Source organism: Bison bison, unplaced genomic scaffold, assembly GCF_000754665.1.
Source record: "Bison bison bison isolate TAMUID 2011002044 unplaced genomic scaffold, Bison_UMD1.0 scf7180017864485, whole genome shotgun sequence".
NCBI lineage: Eukaryota > Metazoa > Chordata > Mammalia > Artiodactyla > Bovidae > Bison > Bison bison.
In genome coordinates, this window is record NW_011495045.1 from 6,257,874 (window position 1) to 6,280,937 (window position 23,064).

The 23,064-nt window shown below is 37.1% G+C and overlaps 1 protein-coding gene across 4 annotated transcripts in view; it reads right to left on the reverse strand.

The window, feature by feature from the left end:
- Window positions 1–595: 595 nt before the first annotated feature.
- The window catches only part of NAB1 (NGFI-A binding protein 1 (EGR1 binding protein 1)), a 51,271-nt gene continuing 28,802 nt past the window's right edge, over window positions 596–23,064 (reverse strand). The window contains exons 4-8 of one of the 4 annotated variants that reach the window (XM_010862888.1): window positions 20,822–20,873; window positions 11,184–11,273; window positions 9,378–9,537; window positions 6,823–6,939; window positions 596–5,319 (exon numbers count right to left, since the gene is read on the reverse strand). In XM_010862888.1, coding sequence (XP_010861190.1) covers window positions 5,231–5,319; window positions 6,823–6,939; window positions 9,378–9,537; window positions 11,184–11,273; window positions 20,822–20,873 — 508 coding nt within the window. In that variant the 3' untranslated portion in view covers window positions 596–5,230. Of the gene's footprint in view, window positions 5,320–6,814; window positions 6,940–9,377; window positions 9,541–11,183; window positions 11,274–20,821; window positions 20,874–23,064 lie in introns of all 4 variants that reach the window. The other 3 variants (XM_010862887.1, XM_010862889.1, XM_010862891.1) reach the window with 3 other exon arrangements.

Below are 23,064 nucleotides of genomic sequence, written 5' to 3' on the forward strand. Positions count from 1 at the left end.
GAAACTGACAAAAATCTGTCACTCTTAATAGGCTGATGAGAAAAAATTCTTGGGTTGATTGTAACACTTGTGCGGTGGTTATCATCTTAAACTAGTGTTACATGTACTTAATCTGCATTTTGCAATATTATGTTTGACGGCAGCATTCAATTAACTCTATTTCTGATATTGTGAAGAAAACAATTCTTTTGAGAATCTATACTGGAAAACTTAAGTAGACAGCAATTATATAGTAGAGTAAAAAAATTCGAGGTAAAGACAGGAAGAGTATGAAAGAATAAAAGTATAAGGGATTTTTAAACCAATTTTGTAAATCAGGCAGTAAGAATAAAACAGAAAAAGAATCATAACTAAACATTTGATCTGAATGTTGCAGTAAAACTAAGATCAGTATTATTTTTAATTCATTTGTGATGTTCCTTGAGAGTTTTATGCAGTTGCTACAAAAATGTCATAAAAATTTCCACTAATTAAGATGAATTGGTAAAAACTAGACCTTTAACCTTATTGGGAGCAATAGTTGGAAGTAGATTATTTAGCTGTCAGAAAAATAAACTTGGAAACTGTGATCAAACAGACACAAGGAGACCTAGAATTCAACAGGATATTGTTTTAATAATTCAAAATTGTGGCCCTTAGAAGACAGGAAGAGTATGAAAGAATAAAAATATAAGGGATTTTTAAACCCATTTTGTAAATGGAACCAACCGATTATTCATAGTTTCCTGAAAATTGCTAAACTTATAGACAGAAAAGAATTTATAAGATAAAACACAGTAAGTTTTCAGATTCTAACTTTAATAAGTTGACAGTGAATTTACAAAATAAATTTCTGCTTAGCTTTTTCTGCACAAAAAATTTAAAACACCATAGAGGTGTTTTCTTCTTTTTAAAAAATTTTTCGTAGGTCAGTAAAAACAGAGGCCAGAGAAGAGATTTTAAAGCTGCAACTGCTGCATACTCAAAGAAAAACACTACAATTAGCTTTTGATCGCTTCAATGTAAAATAAGAATCATCTTGTAGAGCCACTAAGAATCAACAGTAAGGTTTTCTGAAATTACACTTATTTACAATAAAAAACAAATTTCTTGACATTGGATCATTCTTTTATTAAGTCTGGAGGCCCACTTAAGATTATCTCATTTATGAGAACACCCACAGATAGTAACAAATAAATAAGTCTGGATTCCCTGAAACACCACCCATGCACACAGCTGGACCATAAGGTGGTTTTTAGTTAAACAGCAGCTACCATATTTGGTCTTATGCTTCAAGCTGTTACAAACACAAAAATGTTTGCTCAACTCTAACTTCAGCTATTTACTGATGAATTCACTTCCTGTAAGAGACAGACCTCCTAGTTTCTCTAGGTTGCTACCTCGGTTGATTGTCTTTTGAAGAGTCAGTGCAGTATTAGGTGAAGTCACAAGCACAATGCGTATTGTGTCAGTAATACTTAGACATTTGAGTAGCCAAGTGAGCAGACCACGTTAGGAAATTCCTTACATGCTTATTTAGGCTTCAGCTCTTAAACTTACTGTAAAGGTTCACTAGGTGCTCATAATCACCAAATCCTAGAGCTTTTCCCCAGGCGGTTTTACTAATTAAGGACAGGAAAAAGCATAAGCCTTAATATTGAGGCCTAGTTACATTAACACTTTGCAAATATTAATAAGTTTGCAAAGCCTTAGATCCTGATGTTCCCCCTTTTCATTGATTTAGTTGGTTAGATACAGTGGGTAGTTTTCAAAATGTCTTTGTAACCTTCTCATTAAGTGAGAACAATATAAACCGAAGTCTCTTTCTGACAGAAGAGTCAACTGAGTACCTGTCTGCCAAAAACTTCATGGAAATGCAGGCAGCTGACAGTAATATTCAGTCTTAACACATTAAGCCGCTGCCTTTTCATAAGTTCAATGGGACTGTCGAAAGAATGATTATCCATGGCAAGCATTATTTTGAAGCATTCAGCTTTGTAACTTTTAAAAAAGTGACCTCCAAGTGAAATGCACGCCCACCACAGCTTTATAGGCACACCCCACATCTTTCCAGTCCTGGCTCATCGCCAGCCTCACTCACTCAACGCGCTTTCTTTCACCTGTAAAGCATTTACTCCCGTAACGCCTACTGAACACAAAATTCACTTAAATGTCAGTTCCTTATTTATCCCTCTGTAACACAGTGGATTTTATCTGGATTTTATCTGAGTGACAAAAATTCCCATTCAACTAGGTATTAGGTTCCCAAAGGGCAAAGTTCACCTCTTATATATTTTTTTTTTTCTGTGGCCTCCACCCTCACCCGAGCCACTGGCTCTGCACTGAAGCTATTAATCTACCAAACTCACCCATTACAATTTCACAGCAAGGCTTTTGCTAATTCTCTACCACAGGTTAGTTCAATTTCATATATAGCCCTTAATACTGAGGCCGAGTCACATTAACACTTTGCAAATATTAGTATGTTTGCAGTCTTAAGTCCTAATGTTCCCCCTTTTATTGATTCAGTTGGTTAGACATGGTGGGTAGTTTTCAAAATGTCTTTGTAACCTTCTTGTGAGAACAATATAAACCAAATTCTGACAGCCAGTGTAAACTGAGTACCTGCCTGCCGACAACCTTACAGAGATGAAGGCGGCTGACAGTAACAGGCTTAAGACAGAAGCCCCTGGCCCTGGCACTCAAGCCCAGACCAAACGAGCGGGGAGACAGGCAGGCTAGTACTGCTGTGAGGAATGCTATGCAGAAAACTCTATAAACATAGATGTGTGAGGCACAGAACGTCTTTATTGCCACAGGAAGCCAGTGCACTCATCCCACCTCACCGACAGCGGTTACAGTCACAGAAACGAGGACTTCACATAATAAAGCACAACACAAGGCTTGGAGAGAAATGGTCCCTTGGACTATATTGGCTGTAATACTGAGGTAACCAATTGACCTTGTTCAGTGAAAATACCTCTAACACAATGAAAAAAATCGACTAGTTATAACATCCAGTTCATATATACAATTCAAATAAAAATATATATTATTTGCTTCAATGTATAGCAAGTTTAATACATTAGTGTTTACAAAATAAAAACCGTATTCTACTGAAATTTTTCTTGTGCTTCCCCTTACCACTAAGCACGAAAAAAACCAGGAAAGGATGATACTTAAGGAAACTTATTCATGGATTTAAAGATGCAGTCTGTCTGGTCGTGAAAGACAGATAAATATTAGTTGGAAGATTACCATATCTTTAAAAATTGTCGCTTATTAAAATCTACAAACTTGAACTGTAAGACACAATTAAAAAAAACCCACAAAATTTCTCAAAATAGATTAGAATACAGGAAACGTTTCATGAAACTACTGAGATACTAACCAGTTCTATGGCTAATATTAAAAACCGAACAATCTATGTAAATCATATTCATACTATTTCTACATACAGTGAACAATACAACCACAATTATCAACCTAAAGCTAGCAACAAAGTTGCAAGGTCCATGAAAAGCTTCTTCAGTGGGCAAAACACTATGGTACAATTAAAACATTTAAGAAGGGAAAAAAGCCTTTTAATAGTATAAAAGTTGTTTACTGGTGTTTCTACTGTAAAGCTATTCTACAAATCAACATGAAAAAGGAATTATATATGTGACAGTGATCAGAGACTACAGTGCAGACATTTCATCTGACATCTGGCTGATGAATTTTAATATAACAGACTGTAACTTAATATGTTTATTCAGTTATGACCCAGAGCAGAACTGAAAACAAAAAACACATATTCCAAGTCAACACACTCTCCTGTGCAATCTCTGGGTTTAAATCTGGAGGAAGGAGGTAAAGCTGTCAAAAATCTTCTCCTCTTAAACCAACAGAAAAATATACATTGGTAGAAGTAGTATTTGTTTTTCACTGTGGATTCCAATGGGAAATTCTGGTAAGTATGCAAGTATGTTATTAACATTTAAGCACACTCTCATATATATGTATATAGCCCACTAACTAAATAGGGAGAATTAAAACAGATTTTCAAGTTAAAATGAGTTTTAAGAAAAAACTGCATTCATAAATCCGAAAAGTATACAAAAATGAAATTGTAAAATAAATAATGAATATAGGTGTCAACTAAACCTTCATAGAAATATGCCTGCAAATGTGGATGCACCGGTCGTCCACAACTGTGAACTGTTTGGATGGGAATATGTTCCTCAGGGAGAACCATCTAGCTTCTCTGACTCTGGTATGTAGAAAAGGATTTTCTACGTACAGGACTTTCTGGATATAAAACAGTGCTTACTCTACTACATATATAGCCTTTGTTAACAGTCATCATTCTTATCACATTTAGGGTTAACTTACTATGTCTTAATCTACATAACACATTCTGAAAAAACAATGTTGAAGTCACGGCTTTTGTGCATGGGTCCATTGTTTCAGGCTCTCTGTCCAAGGAGCAGCTTCCTATTTTTGTCATACTTTAAGTAGCTATCATAGTATGCGACCTGGATCAACCAGGTAGGAGAGATTTTTCTACTCTATTGCTCATCTTTTTAACTCCACTCCAGTATTTATTAACTATTGCCTAATTAAGCCAGTAAAAATGACACCTGACTGCTAAGAAATGAGACATTTCCTATTTAAACAAAATCAGTTTTATCAGGTATTAAAACTACAACATTTTCCTTGGCTTAAATTGAGTATCTGCTTTCCATTTTTCCAAAGTCATTACAACCTTGCCAACAACTACATCACTTAAACTTTTAAACTTTCTTTTTTATGACTGCAAAGATTCTGAACTCTGACATACAATAATATTTATGTAAAACACTTAAAGCAGACAATGAAATTTCAAGTAAAATAAACTTTATCCACATCTATTGGTCCAAACAGGTCTCAACACCTAGATTTTACTTCTATAAATTACACAAGTACATTGTACATTCTTAAATAGTGAATGCTTACAGTATTAATTTGTAAGCCTTTCCACATAAAATGACTTACACAGGAATGTGGATCAGTATTTCTGTTACAGATTGCAACATTCTCTCAGTTTACTCCTTTGCGGCTGTGGTTTTGTCTTCCTGGTTTCCACAGACTACTGTATCAGTCCTTATGCTTTGGCTATGAAATCTGTTTGTGCTGAATGAGGCAACATTGGTTATTAAGGCTTATTTCTATGATGGAGCACTATCCTTAACTCTGATGCCATTTCCAGAGAACAGTGGAAGAACCACAGCTATCTTGAATCTTCAGGCTCTGTTTTGATGACTTTCTTTTCCAAAGTAAAAGCTGAGTGAGGATAGTCTTTTAAAATCCCAAGGCTCTCTGTAGAAAAATGGAAACAAAATATATTAATACTTTACATCAAAGGTCACAAAAAGAACAAAAAGAAAACCCCAAACTCAAATCCCCAAACAAGCAGTATCAACTATTCGTAACTGCAATTCCGTACAAAATTTTTATGTTTATAAAATTGTGAATTGTGTCTAAGATTTTGGATTCCAAGTTACACATCTCTCTAAGCCTTCGTGTCTTCATCTATAAAATGTGGATAGGATCTATACATGGTAGTATGAGACCTAAATTACAAAACGCATGTAAAGCACACAGCATATAGAACCTACTGATTTTTATTTAATGCTTGGTCCAAAGTGATAAATAAAATATCTAAAATAAAACTGGTCGCTCACATACAACAAAGTTACTGGCCAAAATATTTACTACCAATGAAGACATGAGGCAGAAAGTCATTTTTCATGTTTAAACACAGGACTACTTTTAAGTTTCTCTAGTCACAAAACCTTAATGTGGGAGAAACAGGGATAAAAGAATGAAGATTCTATTTTTCATAAGGACTCATTCCTTAAGAGTTACAAGAATAATTATTTGAACTTCAAACACACACTACAGAATGACAATAAAATGTAGTATTTATTTATGTGAAGTATTAATACTGGGGGATACACACACACACATATACACTTTAAAGAGGATTCTAGAAAAGTAACCAACATTTATAGCTTATCTGAGATTAGGAAGTTGACTTTATGAATTTCCCTCTCTGTACAGAAATTCAGCATACAAAGAGTAACAGTAGCTACCATTTACTGAATTCTTATCAGCCAGGCAATTCATATAGGTTATCCTGTTTAATCCTCCTAACTGTTCAGTGAGGCAGAAATTATGTTTTACAGATGAGACAACTGACTTCAAGTGACTCCTAAAGTTACTTTAACTCAAAGACTGAACAATACTGGATTTTTTCAAATGGTGTTGGTCTCTAATACCTTTACCCCTAACTCACTTTACTTGGACAAAAACATGAAAACACCAGACTATACGAGAAACAGTTGCCCTTTTATGGAGTTCAGTTTACTTCTGAGATACAAGTATCACCCCCCAAATGCAGCTGCATGAAAAGTTCAGATTTTAGAAAAACACAAGTGGTTTTCTTTTAGCATGACAGCAAACATATAATCAATTTCATATTATGAAAGGCTGGAAAAGGGAATATGATATCTAAAGCCAGTCATTTATTACCTGTTTTACAATCTTGCATAAAGCCACCATTCATGTAATAGGTAATCAAAATAATCTCAACCTTCAAGAGCTTTTCCCTGTCTATTTTTTGGAATATCATGTTTTCAAAAAACAAAACAAAACTGGCTATTAATATGGCAATCTGTTATTTCCAAGGCGAGAAAACTGACCAGTAACAGTATTAGCAATGACCCCTTTTTAAGGAGGGATAAATAGAAGTTAGGAGATTAAAATCAAAATACAGTTTATTCAAGTATTACTCCCTCTAATCACATCCTACATTTTCACCTGATGAGTGGGACTTTGCCTCACTGGAGTAATGTCTACTCAGCTCCCCATCCACCACAAAATGATGGGGTTGTCTGTTCTGTAAATTAGGCATTCGGAGATTCAAAGGTCTTTCTCCTAATGAAAAGAAAAAAAGGAATATGAATAATTAAAAATGCATCACGGCTTTCTTAAAAATAAGTTTCCATGGATTGCCTGAACACTCCTTAAGAAATAAGTAAGGAAAGTCAACAGGCACTGAAGAATTTAAATGCTAGCTGGAGAAATATTTAAGATAATAATTAAGGGAGAAAATGGCAATTCATGCTAGTCTCACAATTTATTGTTCTGTCAGGACATTTCGACAAGCTAATCACAAATGAAACAAAAGACTGAGATTTCCAGGCATTTTCTTATTAGTGCAACCATTTTACCAAGGTAGGTCATTAACCACATAGTAACAAATACTACAGACACAGAAATCTCTTCTGTGGCTCAGATGGCAAAGAGTCTGCCTTCAGTGCAGGAGACCTGGGTTCAATCTCTGTGTTGGGAAGATCCCCTGGAGAAGGCAATGGCAACCCACTCCAATATTCTTGCCTGGAAAATCCCATGGACAGAGGAGCCTGGTGGGCCTCAGTCCATGGGATTGCAAAGAGTTGGACATGACTGAGCAACTAACACTTTCACACACAGACACAGAGATGGCTTCAAGCCAATTGCCAATTACTAGAACAACAGCAAAACCTATGGCAAAGCCAGGAAAAGATGTAATTAGCACAGATATGGTAAAAAATGTCTCATACACCAAATCATATTCCCTATCATAAACCTAAATCCATCACACTTAGCAAACTGCTGCCCTGCACTGGAATATTCTGGTGTCACAAATGAGAGTAATCAAATCTTTCATTAATGTCTTTGATTCTTAACTCTCAGGCTTCCCTGGTGGCTCAGATGGTAAAGAATCAGCCTGCAGGGCAGAAGACCTGGGCTCGACCCTTGCATCAGGAAGATCCCTCAAGGGAATGGCTACCCACTCCAATATTCTTCGCTGGAGAATCTATGGACAGAGGAGCCAGGTGGAATACAGTCCACGGAATTGCAAAGAGTTGGACACAACTGAGTGACTAACATTTCTTAACTCTAATCTTAACTGTTAAGGATGACTGGAGAAGTTAAAAAAAGACCTCCACTGAAGTTTCTGTAATATTTTAAAGGAAGAATGTTCTTCACCACTACTCTGATCTGCTAACATGTAATGTTTTACTCTATAGTTGAAGAAGGCTGGTTAGGATGATATTCCTATTTAGAAATCTTACTTTTTTGACTATAGTAACCACTCTCTAAAAAAGCCTAACAGTAATACATAAAAAAGAAGATCCTACAAAGTTGCTTTTCTTCAAACACTGTCACTATTTCAAACTAGAGGATCTATTCTGATACTTGGATGCTATCCATCTTTCTCCAGTCAAGCATAAGCCCCAAGGAGGCAGGGTCTATCCGACTTACCGCTACATTTTCAGTATCTAGCAGCGTGGCACACAGGAGGCATAAACACATATTTGCTGAATGAGTGAGTGACAGGCACTGGGAAGTTTCTTCATGTGTGGATACAAATGAAGGAATTTTAAAAATGGTAAAAATACTCACGAAGCAAAGCCTTTTACATCTAAAGAGTTTAAGAGGACAACTTCCAAAGTATATGCCACACAAAATATCTTCACAGAATCTATAGAACAATGTGAAGCCTGAAAGATAACATTTCTACAAGTCTCTCCCTTCTTATACTCTCTTCAAATCTCTATTTTGTCATAGTATTTTAGACACAGTTACCACATTCTCTGAGGAACCAAATGTTATAAATTTCAGACAAATCTGCTTATGTAGTCTTAAAAAAAATACACTTTTAGTCTTTTAAAAAATGATCAGCATCTCCCATGGAATTCATTTCTTGAGGAAAAATGATCTATACTATTTACATCTCCCATTCCCATCCACCCTCTACGAAATACATGTCAGTTACGTGGGCCAGCTCTTGTTTAGGGCTGTGGTGCTAGAGAAGCCTACTGAGAGTCCCTTGGACTGCAAGCAGATCACAGCAGGCCATCCTAAAGGAAACCAACCCTGAATATTCACTGGAAGGACGAATGCTGAAGCTGATGCCCCAAGACTTTGGCTACCTGATGCAAAGAGCCAACTCAGTGGAAAAGACCCTGATGCTGGGAAAGACTGAGGGCAGGAGGAGAAGGGGACGACAGAGGAAGAGATGGTTGGATGGCATCACTGACTCAAAGGACATGAGTCTGAGCAAACTCCGGGAGATAGTGAAGGACAGGGAAGCCTGGTGCGCTGTAGTCCATGTGGGTCTCAAAGAGTCAGACACAACTTAGCAACTAAACAACAAGGTTAAAAAAACTACAAATTAAAACTGCAGGAAGAATTCTTTCCTCTTTAGAAAAAGGGACAATTTAAAAATTTTGATAGAGAACTCTAATAGCATTTTTGTTTCTTTGTTTCTGTTTACAGTGCACTGAGCAGCTGGCACTAAAGGCGCGGTCACTCTAAGGATGTACCTTGTCCCTCAGCGCTGTCTGACATCAAGCCGTTAGGGCTGTGCTCGTCTGAGCTCTGCCTGTACAGTCCTGCAGACAGTCTTCTTTCGGCATGCTGCAGTCTGTCATAGCCAGCTTGGGTGCAGAGGAACTCCATCTGCTTTGCCATCACCTTTTCGGGCTGCTAGTAAGTAAAGCGAAAATAAAATAACTAAAACATCCTAGATTTTTTAATGGTTTAAAGATGCCAATTTCAGACTCCAGCAAATATATTTAGTATTCATTAAATTAGTTCACACTTCATGTGGTATACACGTTCCATAAATATGCACTGATGTCTATATCATCATGTTAAAACACAGAATGCTGGATTTTGTACAAAAGGAAAAAAAGCTTTCTGCTCAATCCTATAAAGAGAATTCCATTCTAGTTCAAAAGCAGAATAACCTTAGCTTTGTCTTCCAAGGTACCAAGTCCTTTTAAAGATTTTTCTTTTAAAAAGAACCTCAGAGCAACAGCACCATCTGCTATAAACTGCTTCTAACACAGGGTGAAATCTTGGCATTTTTATTTTAGGATTTGGCACTACACAAACTCCGATATGATGACAGTATGTTTGGGGGAGAAAAGGTGTAAAACGGCTGTCTAGAAGAACAAGACAAACACACCTCCCACTAAAATTAAACAATGCAAATTATGCAGAAAAACCTCAGTGCCAACGAGGATCTTCATCTTCATCATGGAATGAAACTGCAGTGTTTTCCAGCCACTCATCAAATGACATGTTTTATTATTTTTTTCAAATGACATGTTTTAAAATACACAATTAGTTGGCTGACATATAAATTTATCTGTCCCTTCTCTAGGCACGGTTCTAAATTACCTGTGTGTGATATTCAGAGCACTGTATTTGTGCTATTTTGCCAAGGAGGTAATAGTCCAAAGGCACAGAAATGAATCGCTGCCATGCTACACAGAAGATTCATACATAGGCGGCTCATACAAGGAATGTGCTATATAAAATTAGTTACAATAATCCTGATTCACAATAGCAAAAATCAATAGGTGAAATATGCTGACACATAAAATTACTCATAAAACAGAATAAAAGCTTACACTATTTTTCTGAATCAAATAAACCAGATTAAAAGGAATCGTAACTTCTAATTCATTTATTATTAATTAATAAAATTTCAATAAGATTTCTGGAGGAGGGAAATTTATTTTTCATTTTCTCCACATGAAAACACAAAACTTGGCACCACTAAATCTGACCAAAAGCAGATTGGTCATTAGAAGTGAGAAGATCAATAAGAATAAAACCTATAGTACCTACTAAAAGGCAAAAATGACTTTTAAAAACGTTAATTTCTGTGTACACAATAAAATTACTTAGTAGCGAAAGCACCTGAAAGTACATATTAGTTTTTCATTATACATGAATTGAAATGATTAAACAATAGCAACAATGTTGACTATTACTATTTTACTGAGAACTAGAATTGTTTTATCTCACAGCTATAATACACACAGAGTCAACATGGCTGTTTTCCTGGTATCAAGCTGCTGCTTCTGAGTTTTCTTAAGTAGAGAATCTGTCCTACTTCCTACAAAACTTCAAAGAATAAACAAGTAGCAGATACTGGGTTCTGCTCACAAAGCAGACCAAACCTAGCTGATACTGCTATCCTGTTGACACAACTGTGGATCAGATGACATTGTAAAAACAACCGGGAATAAATTTAGTCTTTGGATGAAACTGAATCTAAAACTGAGTTTTTCACCCACCGAAGCTCCTATGAAGTGTTAACTAATGGCTGACATTACCTGTGAGCTAAGAGCAGTGAGCTCCTCACTCTTAGCTTTAGCCTGCTGGAAGAGTGTCTGCACAGAGTCCTGGAAATCTGGAAACCCATCCTGTAGGTCAAAGAATATGTACTTTTTACTTTAAAATAACCATATTGTCAAAAACTCAGAAGATGAAGCAAAGAAATCCACCTTAATCCTGATACCTGAATAATCAAGATTAAGATTTTAACATACAATACTTCATTTCAGTCTTTCATAGTACAATTAATTACCTTATTTCCACAGTTGCAACCTCAATAAAACATACATGTTAAAAGATAAAAAAGTTTATACATTCACAGTGTTTTACACTGAAACACAGATTTTATGATCACTGATAATAATAATTATATAACATTTCATCTGGTGGTCTGACTGTTTAATCATCATCTTCATATTGGACATTTAGATTATTTGCCTTATTTTTGGTTTTATGAAAAATACTGCAAAAATACTTTCATGGAAATAACATTTTCTATAGTTTAGATGATCTAATACAACAGATTACCAGAAGTGGAATTGGTACAAAAGGATGAACACTTATGCCCATCACATCTGTTCCTCAAGGGCCTTTACTGCTCTATTGTATCATAAGCAAAGTATGACAGTTTTCCTCGCCAGTACTGGGTGTTGTTTTCTTAATTTTTGCCAATTTGTATTTTTGTTTTGATAGTCAAAAAAATTTAACTTTACATATTGTAGCTACACTGAATATACACTTAGATTTTACTTTGTGATTTCTTCTGTTACTATACAATTCAAAAGACATTCTCTTTTGGAGATTTGAGAGGAACTCAAATCTACCCTCTAGTTTTCTAAAGTTTTATTCTATTGTTTCTTTCATTTTTCAAATGTTAACTCTCTAACCTATCTGGAATCTATTTTGTTACATGTAATGTGGGTAAAGATCCAAAGTAAACTTCCAACCCAGATTTCTGCAGAATTCTTCCAGGCTGACTTAACATTTCTTCTTTACCATTTCACATGACAGACAATGAGGTGAGGAATCAGAAAGACCTGTACCTGTGTTCTGATTCCACCACCACTTACTAACTACATGACACTGGATGAGTAACTGAACCCTTCTGAACTTTAGTTTCTTCATATGGAGAATCAGGATAAGAGAATCTATCTATCAGGACTGTTGTGAGATAAAGCAAATGAGATATTGCCTTTAGCATACAATAACTACTGAATAAATATATCAGTTGGTATTCTTATATATACTTATTCATATCTATTCTTATATTAAGTAGAGTGTACTTGGGGCACTCTACTCTTGGGTAACACTTCAACTTATTTCCATTTTATACCATACATATATACATATTATATACATGCAAATCCATTTACTAATTTTATCAAATTTCTTTGCCTGTTTAAGTGCTCCATATAAAATTTATAACTACAAACATCATGATAACATGGTTGTACTAACTCTACTAAAAATTACTCAAGAGATCCTCAAAGATGTTGTCATTAACATCCAAAACATTTTTCTCCTTGTTTGATAAAGCTTTATGTTTGTAGGGTAAATTATGAAAAACTAAAGTTGTTATATAATAACAGCAAAAAAAGATGTAATAACAAATTATTTATACAATTTCAAGTATGAAACACTGATTCATATTTTCCCCATCAGGGTCTTTTCAAAAAATTATTTCTCCTCCGCCAATCTCATGTTTTCAAATATTGTGTCTACTAAAATTCATTTCCTAATAATTATTAATAATTGTCCATTTAAAAAAAAATCATAGACATGAAATAAAGTAATTTAGAGTTAAGAGAAAATAAATTTAACATCTTGAAATAGTCTTATGTACCTCCATGGTGGGTTGATATATAATCAGCCTTTTTAAATTAAGAATAGCCACCTTTCTAGGCCTGTACAAGACCGAGGACCCTGGGCTTAAAGGAATGCATAGAATACAATCATTAACTGAACTAGAATGAATTTTATACAAGTGTATATAATTTAAATGAAAAGCACACTTTTCTTAGTCATTCCACTTTTCACCTAAGAATTTATTTAGACCTAAAACCCAGCTTTATCTTTAACAAATCCTCCTTTAAATTCGAAAGTTCAATGAGGTAAGCCAGCAGAAAATAACATCCGTAAGAGCAGCTATCATTTTTCAGGTGCCTACAATCAACCAGTTTCCTAACTATGTTCTGTGTTTTACTTGTATTGTTTCATTTTATCCCACAAACAACCCTAGAGTTCCCTCATTTTATAGCTACAGACATTGGCTTCAAAGCCTATGTCAGAACCATAAAATCCTTGAGTTGCCACTTTTGTGAAACTAACCAGAGGCATTTATTTCCTTTATTTTAGAAGACAGATACAAAAAAATAATACATTACTATGATTTACGTCAAAGAATGTCCTGCCTATGTTTTCCTCTTGGAGTTTTATAGCAGCTGGTCTTACCTTGAGGTCTTTAATCCATTTTGAGCTTACTGTTGTATATAATGTTAGAGAATATTCTAATTTCATTCTTTTACATGTAGGTATCCAGTTTTCCCAGCATGACTTATTAAAAAGACTGTCTTTTCTCCACCTTATAGTCTTGCCTCCTCCTTGCAGAACTGGCCGTAGGTGTGTGGGTTTATTTCTGGGCTCCCTACCCTATTTCATTAATCTATTTGTCTGTTTTTGTGTGCTAATACCATACTGTTTCGACTACTGTAGCTTTGTAGTGCAGAACCACCACATGACCCAGCAATGCCATTCCTGTGTATGTATCCACAAGAAACAACACTAATTTGAAAAGATACATGCATCCCAATGTTCAGAGCAACATTATTTACAATTATTCACAATTAATTATTTACAATTAATTACAAGACACAAGAAGCAACCTAAATGTCCATCAACAGATGAATGGAAAGTTAACCTCATTGCTTCCAGTTTTTAAATGGAGATTAAAAAATAGCTTAACTGCTCAACGGAAATTTGTGGGGATTAAATAAAATAATGCAAATGGTAAAGGTTTGGAAAATGCACATTGCTATAGAAATATACGGCTGCACCACTGTCAGGATTATTAACCCTGAGGATTCTGAAAAGCTGGGAGAACCTCAACCTCAACATGGGAAAAGTTTTTACAAAATGAACACTGCTCCATCATTAACAAAGAGAAAGAAAAGCATGCAATAAGCAGTAAACAACACAGGTCAGTGGTCTCTCTCAGCTGGGTTCCTTACTCATTCCAATTTTGTCCCAGTCTTTCAACGGTTCACCATGGATGAGAAAATACTGGACTGAGAGGCCTTCACTTCATGACATATAAAGGAAGTTTAAGGCGCCCCAAAACATGCAACTTAGAAATAAAAGTGAGAACATTCCCAAGAAAATGGTCTCTTTTCAAATCACGTTTGGTACAGGACTCTTAGTATGTTTCTGAAGCTTTTTCCCCAGGAACCAGCTGTACCATGCTATGAGCAATTTGTCTTCCTGCCATTTTTGGCTGCTGTCATTAATCACCGTGTTCCCTTACTGGAGAGACTCTGAGTCTGAGCACTGAGAAATTAAAAGATACAGGGTGGGATGCTGCTCCTGACCTAATTACTCTCATCTCATTGGTCTCCACCCCAACTCCTCCTCATCCTTTCCCACCAAATACTAGCAACTCGCTTTAAAACCACTGCTTGGCTGTCTTTAAAAAGACTTGTTCCAACAGATGTTCTTAGTCTCACACGTGCATTTTCCCTTTTTCTACTCACACTTTCTGTATGAATAGCACATTGTAATGCTTCTGTTTTTCTGATCCAGAGGGGAAGAGTCTACATCAAATTAGACCAGCGTTCCTTTCAACAAGCTTAGTAACAGTGTGGGTGGATACTCTGACCCTCCTCCCCCTCCTTCCTCACTCTCCCACCCCCAGCCCACTGGGACTGCAAGCAGATGTTTCCTCCAAGTCCTTCTTTTTCAAGCCCCAATTCTCTGACTTTCTGGTCTCTATTAACAGACGTCATTTCTTTCATCCAGTTATCTCTGATTGCTTTGCACTCCCAGCCCACACAGGATCAAGAAGACTGTCACCTCTCATCTCTTTGCCTAGTCTCCAGCAATTTCAGGGAGCGAAGAAAGCTGACAGACGAGACTGAACACTGGCAGTCCGTTCAGTCAGCTGCCACCACCGGGCTAAGACTGGTGCTTTCACTCACCCTCTCTCTCTTCCACAATAATACTTATTACACTGGAGGAAATGGCAGGGTTTGTTCATAGGATGTGCTCTTGATAAAAAAGAAAAGATATCAACTTAACCCACTCAGGATGTTATAACTGAGAGGGAGGCAAGACAAGGACTTTGGCTCTTAATTTTTCATCTCCCTTAACTTGCAATCAAGCCTTCTTAAATACGTTCTGTCACACAGTATAAAAAACTCCAACTAATTTTTCTTGATTTATTCTGCTAATCTTCCCAATGCACCGTTTTTTCTTCAATCTAAAAAATGAGTATGTCAAATGGTGTTATCTTATATTTAAAAACATTTTGTAACTTACATTGTTAAATTTTCTACTCAAAATGTTTGCCTTCCTTGAATTAGATAATAACTGTCATTCTTTCTCCCCTCTGCTAAGACCGCCAGTCTTGTGCACATTTTGCCATTCTTACCATACTAGCAGGAGGAAAGCATTTATCACACCTTAGGTGCTTTGTAAATGATCATTAGCACCCAGGAGAGTGGTACTGCTTTAAAGTTTACAAGTTAGACCTAGATTTGAAGGCCAGGCTCTGGCTACTAGACAGCAATGTTAAAAGGCAGGTAAGTTTCTGAGCCTTTCTGGGTTTCTCCTTGGCTGTAAGTGGAACTCATAAAGCCTTCATACAGAGGAGACAAGGTTTGTGATAATGAATTTCAAATGCCTAGTAGGGACAGGCATATAAGAGATTTAATAAAATCAGTTATTTCCACAAATGACCCAGAGCTAGCTTTGAGGTCTCTGATGAAAAAGAATAAACGTGATAATCCATTAGCCTTTTAGCTGAAAGTGGATTCACAGAGGACGGTGATCTAGCCTCAACAGGAGAAATATTCCCAAACCTCACTAACATATGGGGCCAAAGAGGTTTTCCCCAGAGGCTGTATAATAGGTCACAGGCTACCCTAACAAGGCCTCCGGAAGTCAGCAGGCTTCTTCCTCTGTGACTATCTCATATATTCTAGGAATTATAAAGTTCCAAACTTCTACGTTGTTTAATGTCTTACATCCCTACAGGAAGGAACGCTATTCAAGAATAAGAGATTATCCTGAGTACTTTGCAACATGTATACTAGTTAACTATTAGGGGGAACAACCATATAGATATATAAAAATGTATATTTTTATTAAAATATTTTATATATATATATATATAATATATTCTGTATATAATAAGAGAAAAACCAGACAAGGATTTTAACATTTTGTTCCATTCAACCCTTCACCAACAGATCAGGAAAATATGGCAACAGCTACTGAGCCTGAATAGGAGAAGGCAATGGCACTCCACTCCAGTGCTCTTGCCTGGAAAATCCCACGGACGGAGGAGCCTGGTGGGTTGCAGTCCATGGGGTCGCTGGGAGTCGGATATGACTGAGTGGCTTCACTTTCACTTTTCACTTTCCTACATTGGAGAAGGAAATGACAACCCACTCCAGTGTTCTTGCCTGGAGAATCCCAGGGACCGGGGAGCCTCGTGGGCTGCCACCTATGGGGTCGCACAGAGTCGGACATGACTGAAGTGACTTAGCAGCAGCAGCAGCAACTGAGCCTGAATAAAGCACTAGCTTTTTAGTGTAGTCTCATGCATTGAAAATGGCGCAAAAGAAAATGTTTCTCTTTCCTTTACATGTCTATTTTGAGTTACTTCTATTTCATCTATCAGACATTACATTTCTTTTTGTTCTCCAATGTTACAGATCTTAAAAATGATCTTTTTAAGATTGAAAAAACTTAGCAACTTGGCATATATGCTCATTGGTTGCTGACAAAAATTTTAGAAAAATAAAGATGAAGAGAAAAAAACTCATTAATTTGAGCCTAGTAATTAGGAATCTTACACTACAATAAGCTAAGCTTATTTTTATATAACTTTTTCTTAATAGAGAATTAATGAGCTAAGAATCACAAAACAATACTCAAATGAAATAAGACAAACAGTATACTCAAAGAATTCTAAAGACTTATGATGTCCTTTGTGTCAGCCACATATTCTGGAAAAACTGGTCTTACTGTTCTCTAAACACACAGAGTATTTTCCTACCTCTGTGTCTTTGCCCACGCTGGTATTTCTTTGCAATGCCCCTACACTTTCCACCCCACATCCCTATCTTCTGAAATCCTACCCTTCTTTTAAAATCCAGCTCAGATGGTATCTCTTCGTTAAGCCTCCCCTCATCTCTTCTCATGCCAGAAATTCTCCCCCTGCCCAGCAGCCACAGAGAAGGTAGACATAAAGAAAGTAATGATGCTTGGTGAAGCCTTCTCAGGGGAGCAGTAACCCTGTACTGCCAATACTGACTACCTCAGTATCGGCTTCCGAAACCAAATGGACAGCTCCAGGACCTCAAATCGGACTCAGAGTACAAGGAGAATTTCAAATGCCTAGCGGGGACAGGCACATAACACCATTTATGCCAGTACTGGGTATTTTACAAAGCATCACACACTACACTATACACCTGTGTAGGTATACACACAGGCATTAACACACGTTTTGCATAAATCAATGCTCTGCAATACACAAGTTTAAAGAAAAAAAAACTAAGCAAAAACAGACAAAAAAACCAACAAAAGTAAACACCTGTCCTAAATTCAAAGCTAAAGTCCCTATTCATTTCTAAAATCAAGAGTTTATTGTCTATAAGAACACTTGGGGTTTATTAGTCACCTGTCTGTTTAGGAAGGGTTAGAACTGTTATTCACAGAAAAAGGAAACAATGATTATCTTAATTCTAAATCCACAACTGTGCAAATGGCTTTGAGAAGTCTAGTAAAGTAATAAACTAATCTCATATAGAACTAATCAATTGGGGCTTCCCAGACGGCGCTAGTGGTGAAGAACCTGCTTGACAGCGCAGGAGACCTAAACGATGCATGTTCAATCCCTGGGTCGGGAAGATCCCTGGAGGAGGGCATGGCAACCCATCCCAGTATTTCTGCCTGGAGAATCCATAGACAGAGGAGCCTGGTGGGCTACAGTCCACAGGGTTGCAAAGAGTCAGACACAACTGAAGCAACTTAAAACACAGGCATAACTCAAATATCTCTAGTGAACATAAAGGACTGGAAGGGTCGCCTCTAACTTCAACCCAACACCGTGAGCTCCTAAAAAGAAATCCGAAACACTGTAACTGGATACAGAAATAATAAGCTTACATTTCAGATCAGGGCTATTGAGAGGGTCAGAAAGACTTATCAATATAGCCTAACAAGAAAACACTATAGCTCCAAGAGTCCATGAGATTCAAGATCTCAGACTTCAGTGTTCACCGGTGACCTCTGAAGCTAGACAAAAAGAAACCATGGCTTGAAAATGTGAGAAAGGCCTGAGTCACAATGGCGTGGAGGGTCAATGGTGAGAAAGAGATGCAGACATATTCTCTAATAACCCAGCAGCTGACTGGTTACCTTTCCTGGCCACAGGGTAGGCTTTGTACCTTCCTGCCTCTAAATCCTCCAATGGCACATGCCCTTTGGTAGTCTCTTTGTTGATCCAGCTTCCCTTCTAGAGGCAGAGTCACTAACAGATAAATCCACAGGGGTCCTCTCTTACTCATTATTTTGAGATGCAACAGGAGAAAATATTTCACCAGTTAGCTCTTTCGATGGCCTTAGGTCATTTCAGTAAGTTTTCTGAGTACTATGTGTGAGGTTAACCCATCTTAAACACTACTCCAGAGTTAACACTGAAGTAGATTACAAACATAAGCATAATTTTAAAAAAGGTGCTCATTTTGGACAACATTTTTCTTCTGTGAAAACCACTGTGTACAGCTAAAGCCTTTAGAATGCAAAGATATTTACTCATGGCCATTCATGATTTCATCAAACAGATTTTAAGTCCTACTAAGTACAAGGCACTACTATAAACTAAGTAAAATAGAGGACAGACAGATAAGAGCTCTATTTTCACCTAATGGGGCAGACCAGTAACAAATCAGAAACACATACATAACAGTTTCAGAAACGGCTAAGTGCTATGAAAACAAGCAAGCCACGCCAGGACAAAGAGCCCAGATGTGATGATGGGGTAACAGTGCCTCTTTAGAGAGGGAAGCAGGGAACTGCGAGGAAACTCAACTACAAGCTGAAGCCATGTGAAGATTTAGAGAGAGATCCAGGGAGAGGCAACAACCAGCCAGCGCTGAGGCATACATGAGTTTGACGTGTTCCAGCAACAGAAGGTTGGTCAGTGGAACTGGGACACAGTAAGAATGGGGAAGTGTGGAAGCAGATGAGGTTAGAGAGTCGAGTCAGAGTCAGCTCGTGCAGGGTCTTCGGTGTCTCAGGAAAAAGTGTAGATTTTATTCTAGGCACAGTAGACAGCCAATAGATTTAAGCAAGAAAGGGATGTATGTTTTTAAAAGATTAACTCTGGCTTTGGTATAAATGAAAAATTATTGCAAGCAATCAGATGCTTAGCAAGAATAATCTGATTATGGAAATTTAGGATAAACACAGCTTGTTTTCCTTAACAAGAAATTAAATAATGAATGACCAAGAGTAATGACCTCTCTCCCCTGTCCAAGAAAAAAAGGAGCTGCCTGCTCTGCTTCAGACTGGGCTTTGGAAAAGTATCAATCCAAATTAAGGAGCTGCTGCTGCTGCTGCTAAGTCGCTTCAGTCGTATCCAACTCTGTGTGACCCCACAGACGGCAGCCCACCAGGCTTCCCTGTCCCTGGGATTCTCCAGGCAAGAACACTGGAGTGGATTGCCATTTCCTTCTCCAATGCATGAGAGTGAAAAGTGAAAGTGAAGTCGCTCAGTCATGTCTGACTTATCGACCCCATGGACTGCAGCCTACCAGGCTCCTCCGTCCATGGGATTGTCCAGGCAAGAGTAGGGTGCCATTGCCTTCTCCGAAATTAAGGAGCAGTCATTCTGAAACCGGTTCTGAGAGCCCTAAGAAAAACATATTTTTCTTGCTCAACTCACCTTGCTACTCACAGGTCTAAAATCAGAAAGACAGCCTCAGAAGTGATACCCTAAAAGAGGCTTTTAATTATAGTGAAGTTTTCATAACTTATAGCTACTAAAGTGTCACTTCTCTCAGATATTTAATATATAGAAATTAAACTTTAGCTCCTTTAAGTCTACTTGATGACTAATGATGTAAATAAAATCATAAAAGGAACTGTTTAACCAGTAAAGAGTTTTAACCGTGTAAGAAACACCTGTTTACAAATCAACCTTTGATAAACTGACTAGGCACCAAGCTCATCACTGTTGTTTCCTTCTAGGAATTTTCTGAGTACCTAGTTCAAATTACTATGGATACTTCAAAGTGACCAAATTCTGTACCATTTTTCAGATTCCACAGTTCACACTTTCTCACTAGCTGGAGGGACCATTCTTTCTTTTTCAGTTGAACTAGTAAGCAAACACTATAACACATAATCATACCTCTACTTTAATTCTCTTCGGAGATAATTCATCTCTCTCTCCACATTTTGACCTGAGGGGAATGAGAGAGAGAAAAATTTGAGAAGGTAATACATTTTTTCTAAAGGCATCTAAATCTATAAACTTCCACCAAAACAAGTAACTCTGGAACCTTGCCACCAGAAATAAGACATTCATAATGAACATTAAATAATGAAAAAGGGACTTCTCATCATTTCTAAGTTAACAATGGGGAAACAGACAAACACAAGTACATGATACATTATAAAAGGCCACTACCTAAGAATGCCTAACACAGAGAATACCCAGTATTAATGAGGACCACAAAATGAAAAAGGGGAAAAATCGAGGACTGTACTCTATGAGAGCCTTCATGGACCAGTACAATTTAGAATAAAGTGACAATAATGACCATTTAGGATGAATGCTTAAGGCTACATGAGATTAAAGTGCATTTTGTCTACCTATCAAAACCATACATGCATCTTCCATTGATCTTTAGGTACCCCTCTGCTGGGAATCTATCCCACAGAAGCACATACACAAACATCAAATGTAACTGCCAATTCAACCATGGCGAGTCATAAATTTTTAAGTTATACCTCAACACAAAAGATGTTAAAATGTGGAAAAACACATCTCAGAATCAACAAAATATGAGGTTCCTGTGGTATTACTTATAATGACAAAAGACTAGAGACAACTCATGTGTCCGTCAAGGGACTAGTTAAATGAATCATGGTAGATGCACATAATGCAGTTTCCTGCAGCTGTTAAAAAACAAATAAACGAAAAACAGTGACAAAGATGGATCTGTACTAATACAGCAAGACCTCTAGCACATGGTAAACCAAGAATGAAATACAACATAATGCAGACACATGCTACTTCCTGTTTTTTCCAAAAAAAAGGTATAAGTGAGAAATACATGCACACAGACAAACACTAGAAGGATGAAAAAGAGACTAACAAAAAGTACTAACAGTGAGAAGAGGAACAGAGGAAGAAGACAGAAACGAGAGCACAACTTTTGGCATCAGCTCTTTACTGAGTTTCAACTTATAATGTGAAAGTCTTTTGTATTCTAAAATGATTTAACTTAAAATATACAAATGTAAATAAATACTATAAAAAATAAAAATTGCTGAAAGCAGTGGCTTCTGGGTCTTAGTATTCAGAAGGAAGGGGGAGCAGGGTAACTGCTTTGCAATAAGCCTTGTGTACTATAAGACTTCATATATCATGTACATGTACTACTTGGATTAAAGAAAATTTTGTGTAAATGTCAGAAAGAAAATTTTGTATAATACAGTGAAGAAAACCTCACAAAAATCAGCTCTTGAACACTCAACTAAAAAAAAAAAAGGAAAATCTTATAAACAATCCTCTAATGTTGCTGTATATTCTTACCCTGATTGTTTATTTTGCATAATTTTACTTGTTGCTGATTTCTAAGTATGTGGGCTCTTGACAGAACAGACGACAAAGCCACCATGAGTTAGGGAAAATAATGGTGATGAAACCAAGTGCCTGTCTAGGTGGCTTTCAAGTTTGAACACGCACAAGAATCACAGCAGCTGCTTGTGAAAGTTTGGACTCTAAGGTTCCATCCCCAGAGGATGTGATTTACTAGAGCTGGGAAGGGCGCTCAAGATACGGTCTTTTCAACATACACTCAGTCATGCTAATTCAGCTCCTCACAGCAGCAGTGGCAAACAGCTGATACTGCACTGGAAATCAGGGTCCACACGAAGCCAAGTGAACAAAATCAAAATGTTCCTCTATCTATAGACGATGCTTAGGTTTTAAGTGAGGATAAGATGAAGAATATATTATGTGTATGTTTACATTAAATTTTAAAATCACCACTGCTTTTCAACATGGGGTTTTTTATTTCAAACACATATTCCATACTTCACTCACTGGTAACCTAGTATTTTCCAATTTTCCTTTGCATACTGGGTAACGAAGTCTTTATCTCTTTAGCTAATCTCATCAGATGGCAAAGTGAAGTTGCTCAATTGTGTCCAACTCTTTGTGACCACATGGAACTGTAGCCTGCCAGGCTCCTCTGTCCATGGGATTTTCCAGGCAAGAATATTGGAGTGTGTTGGCCACTTCCTTTTCCAGGGGATCTTCCCAACTCAGGGATCTAACCCAGGTCCCCCACATTGCAGGCAGATTCTTTACCGTCTGAGCCACTAGGGAAGCCCCTCAGATCGGCAAACACTTTGCGAAAGAAA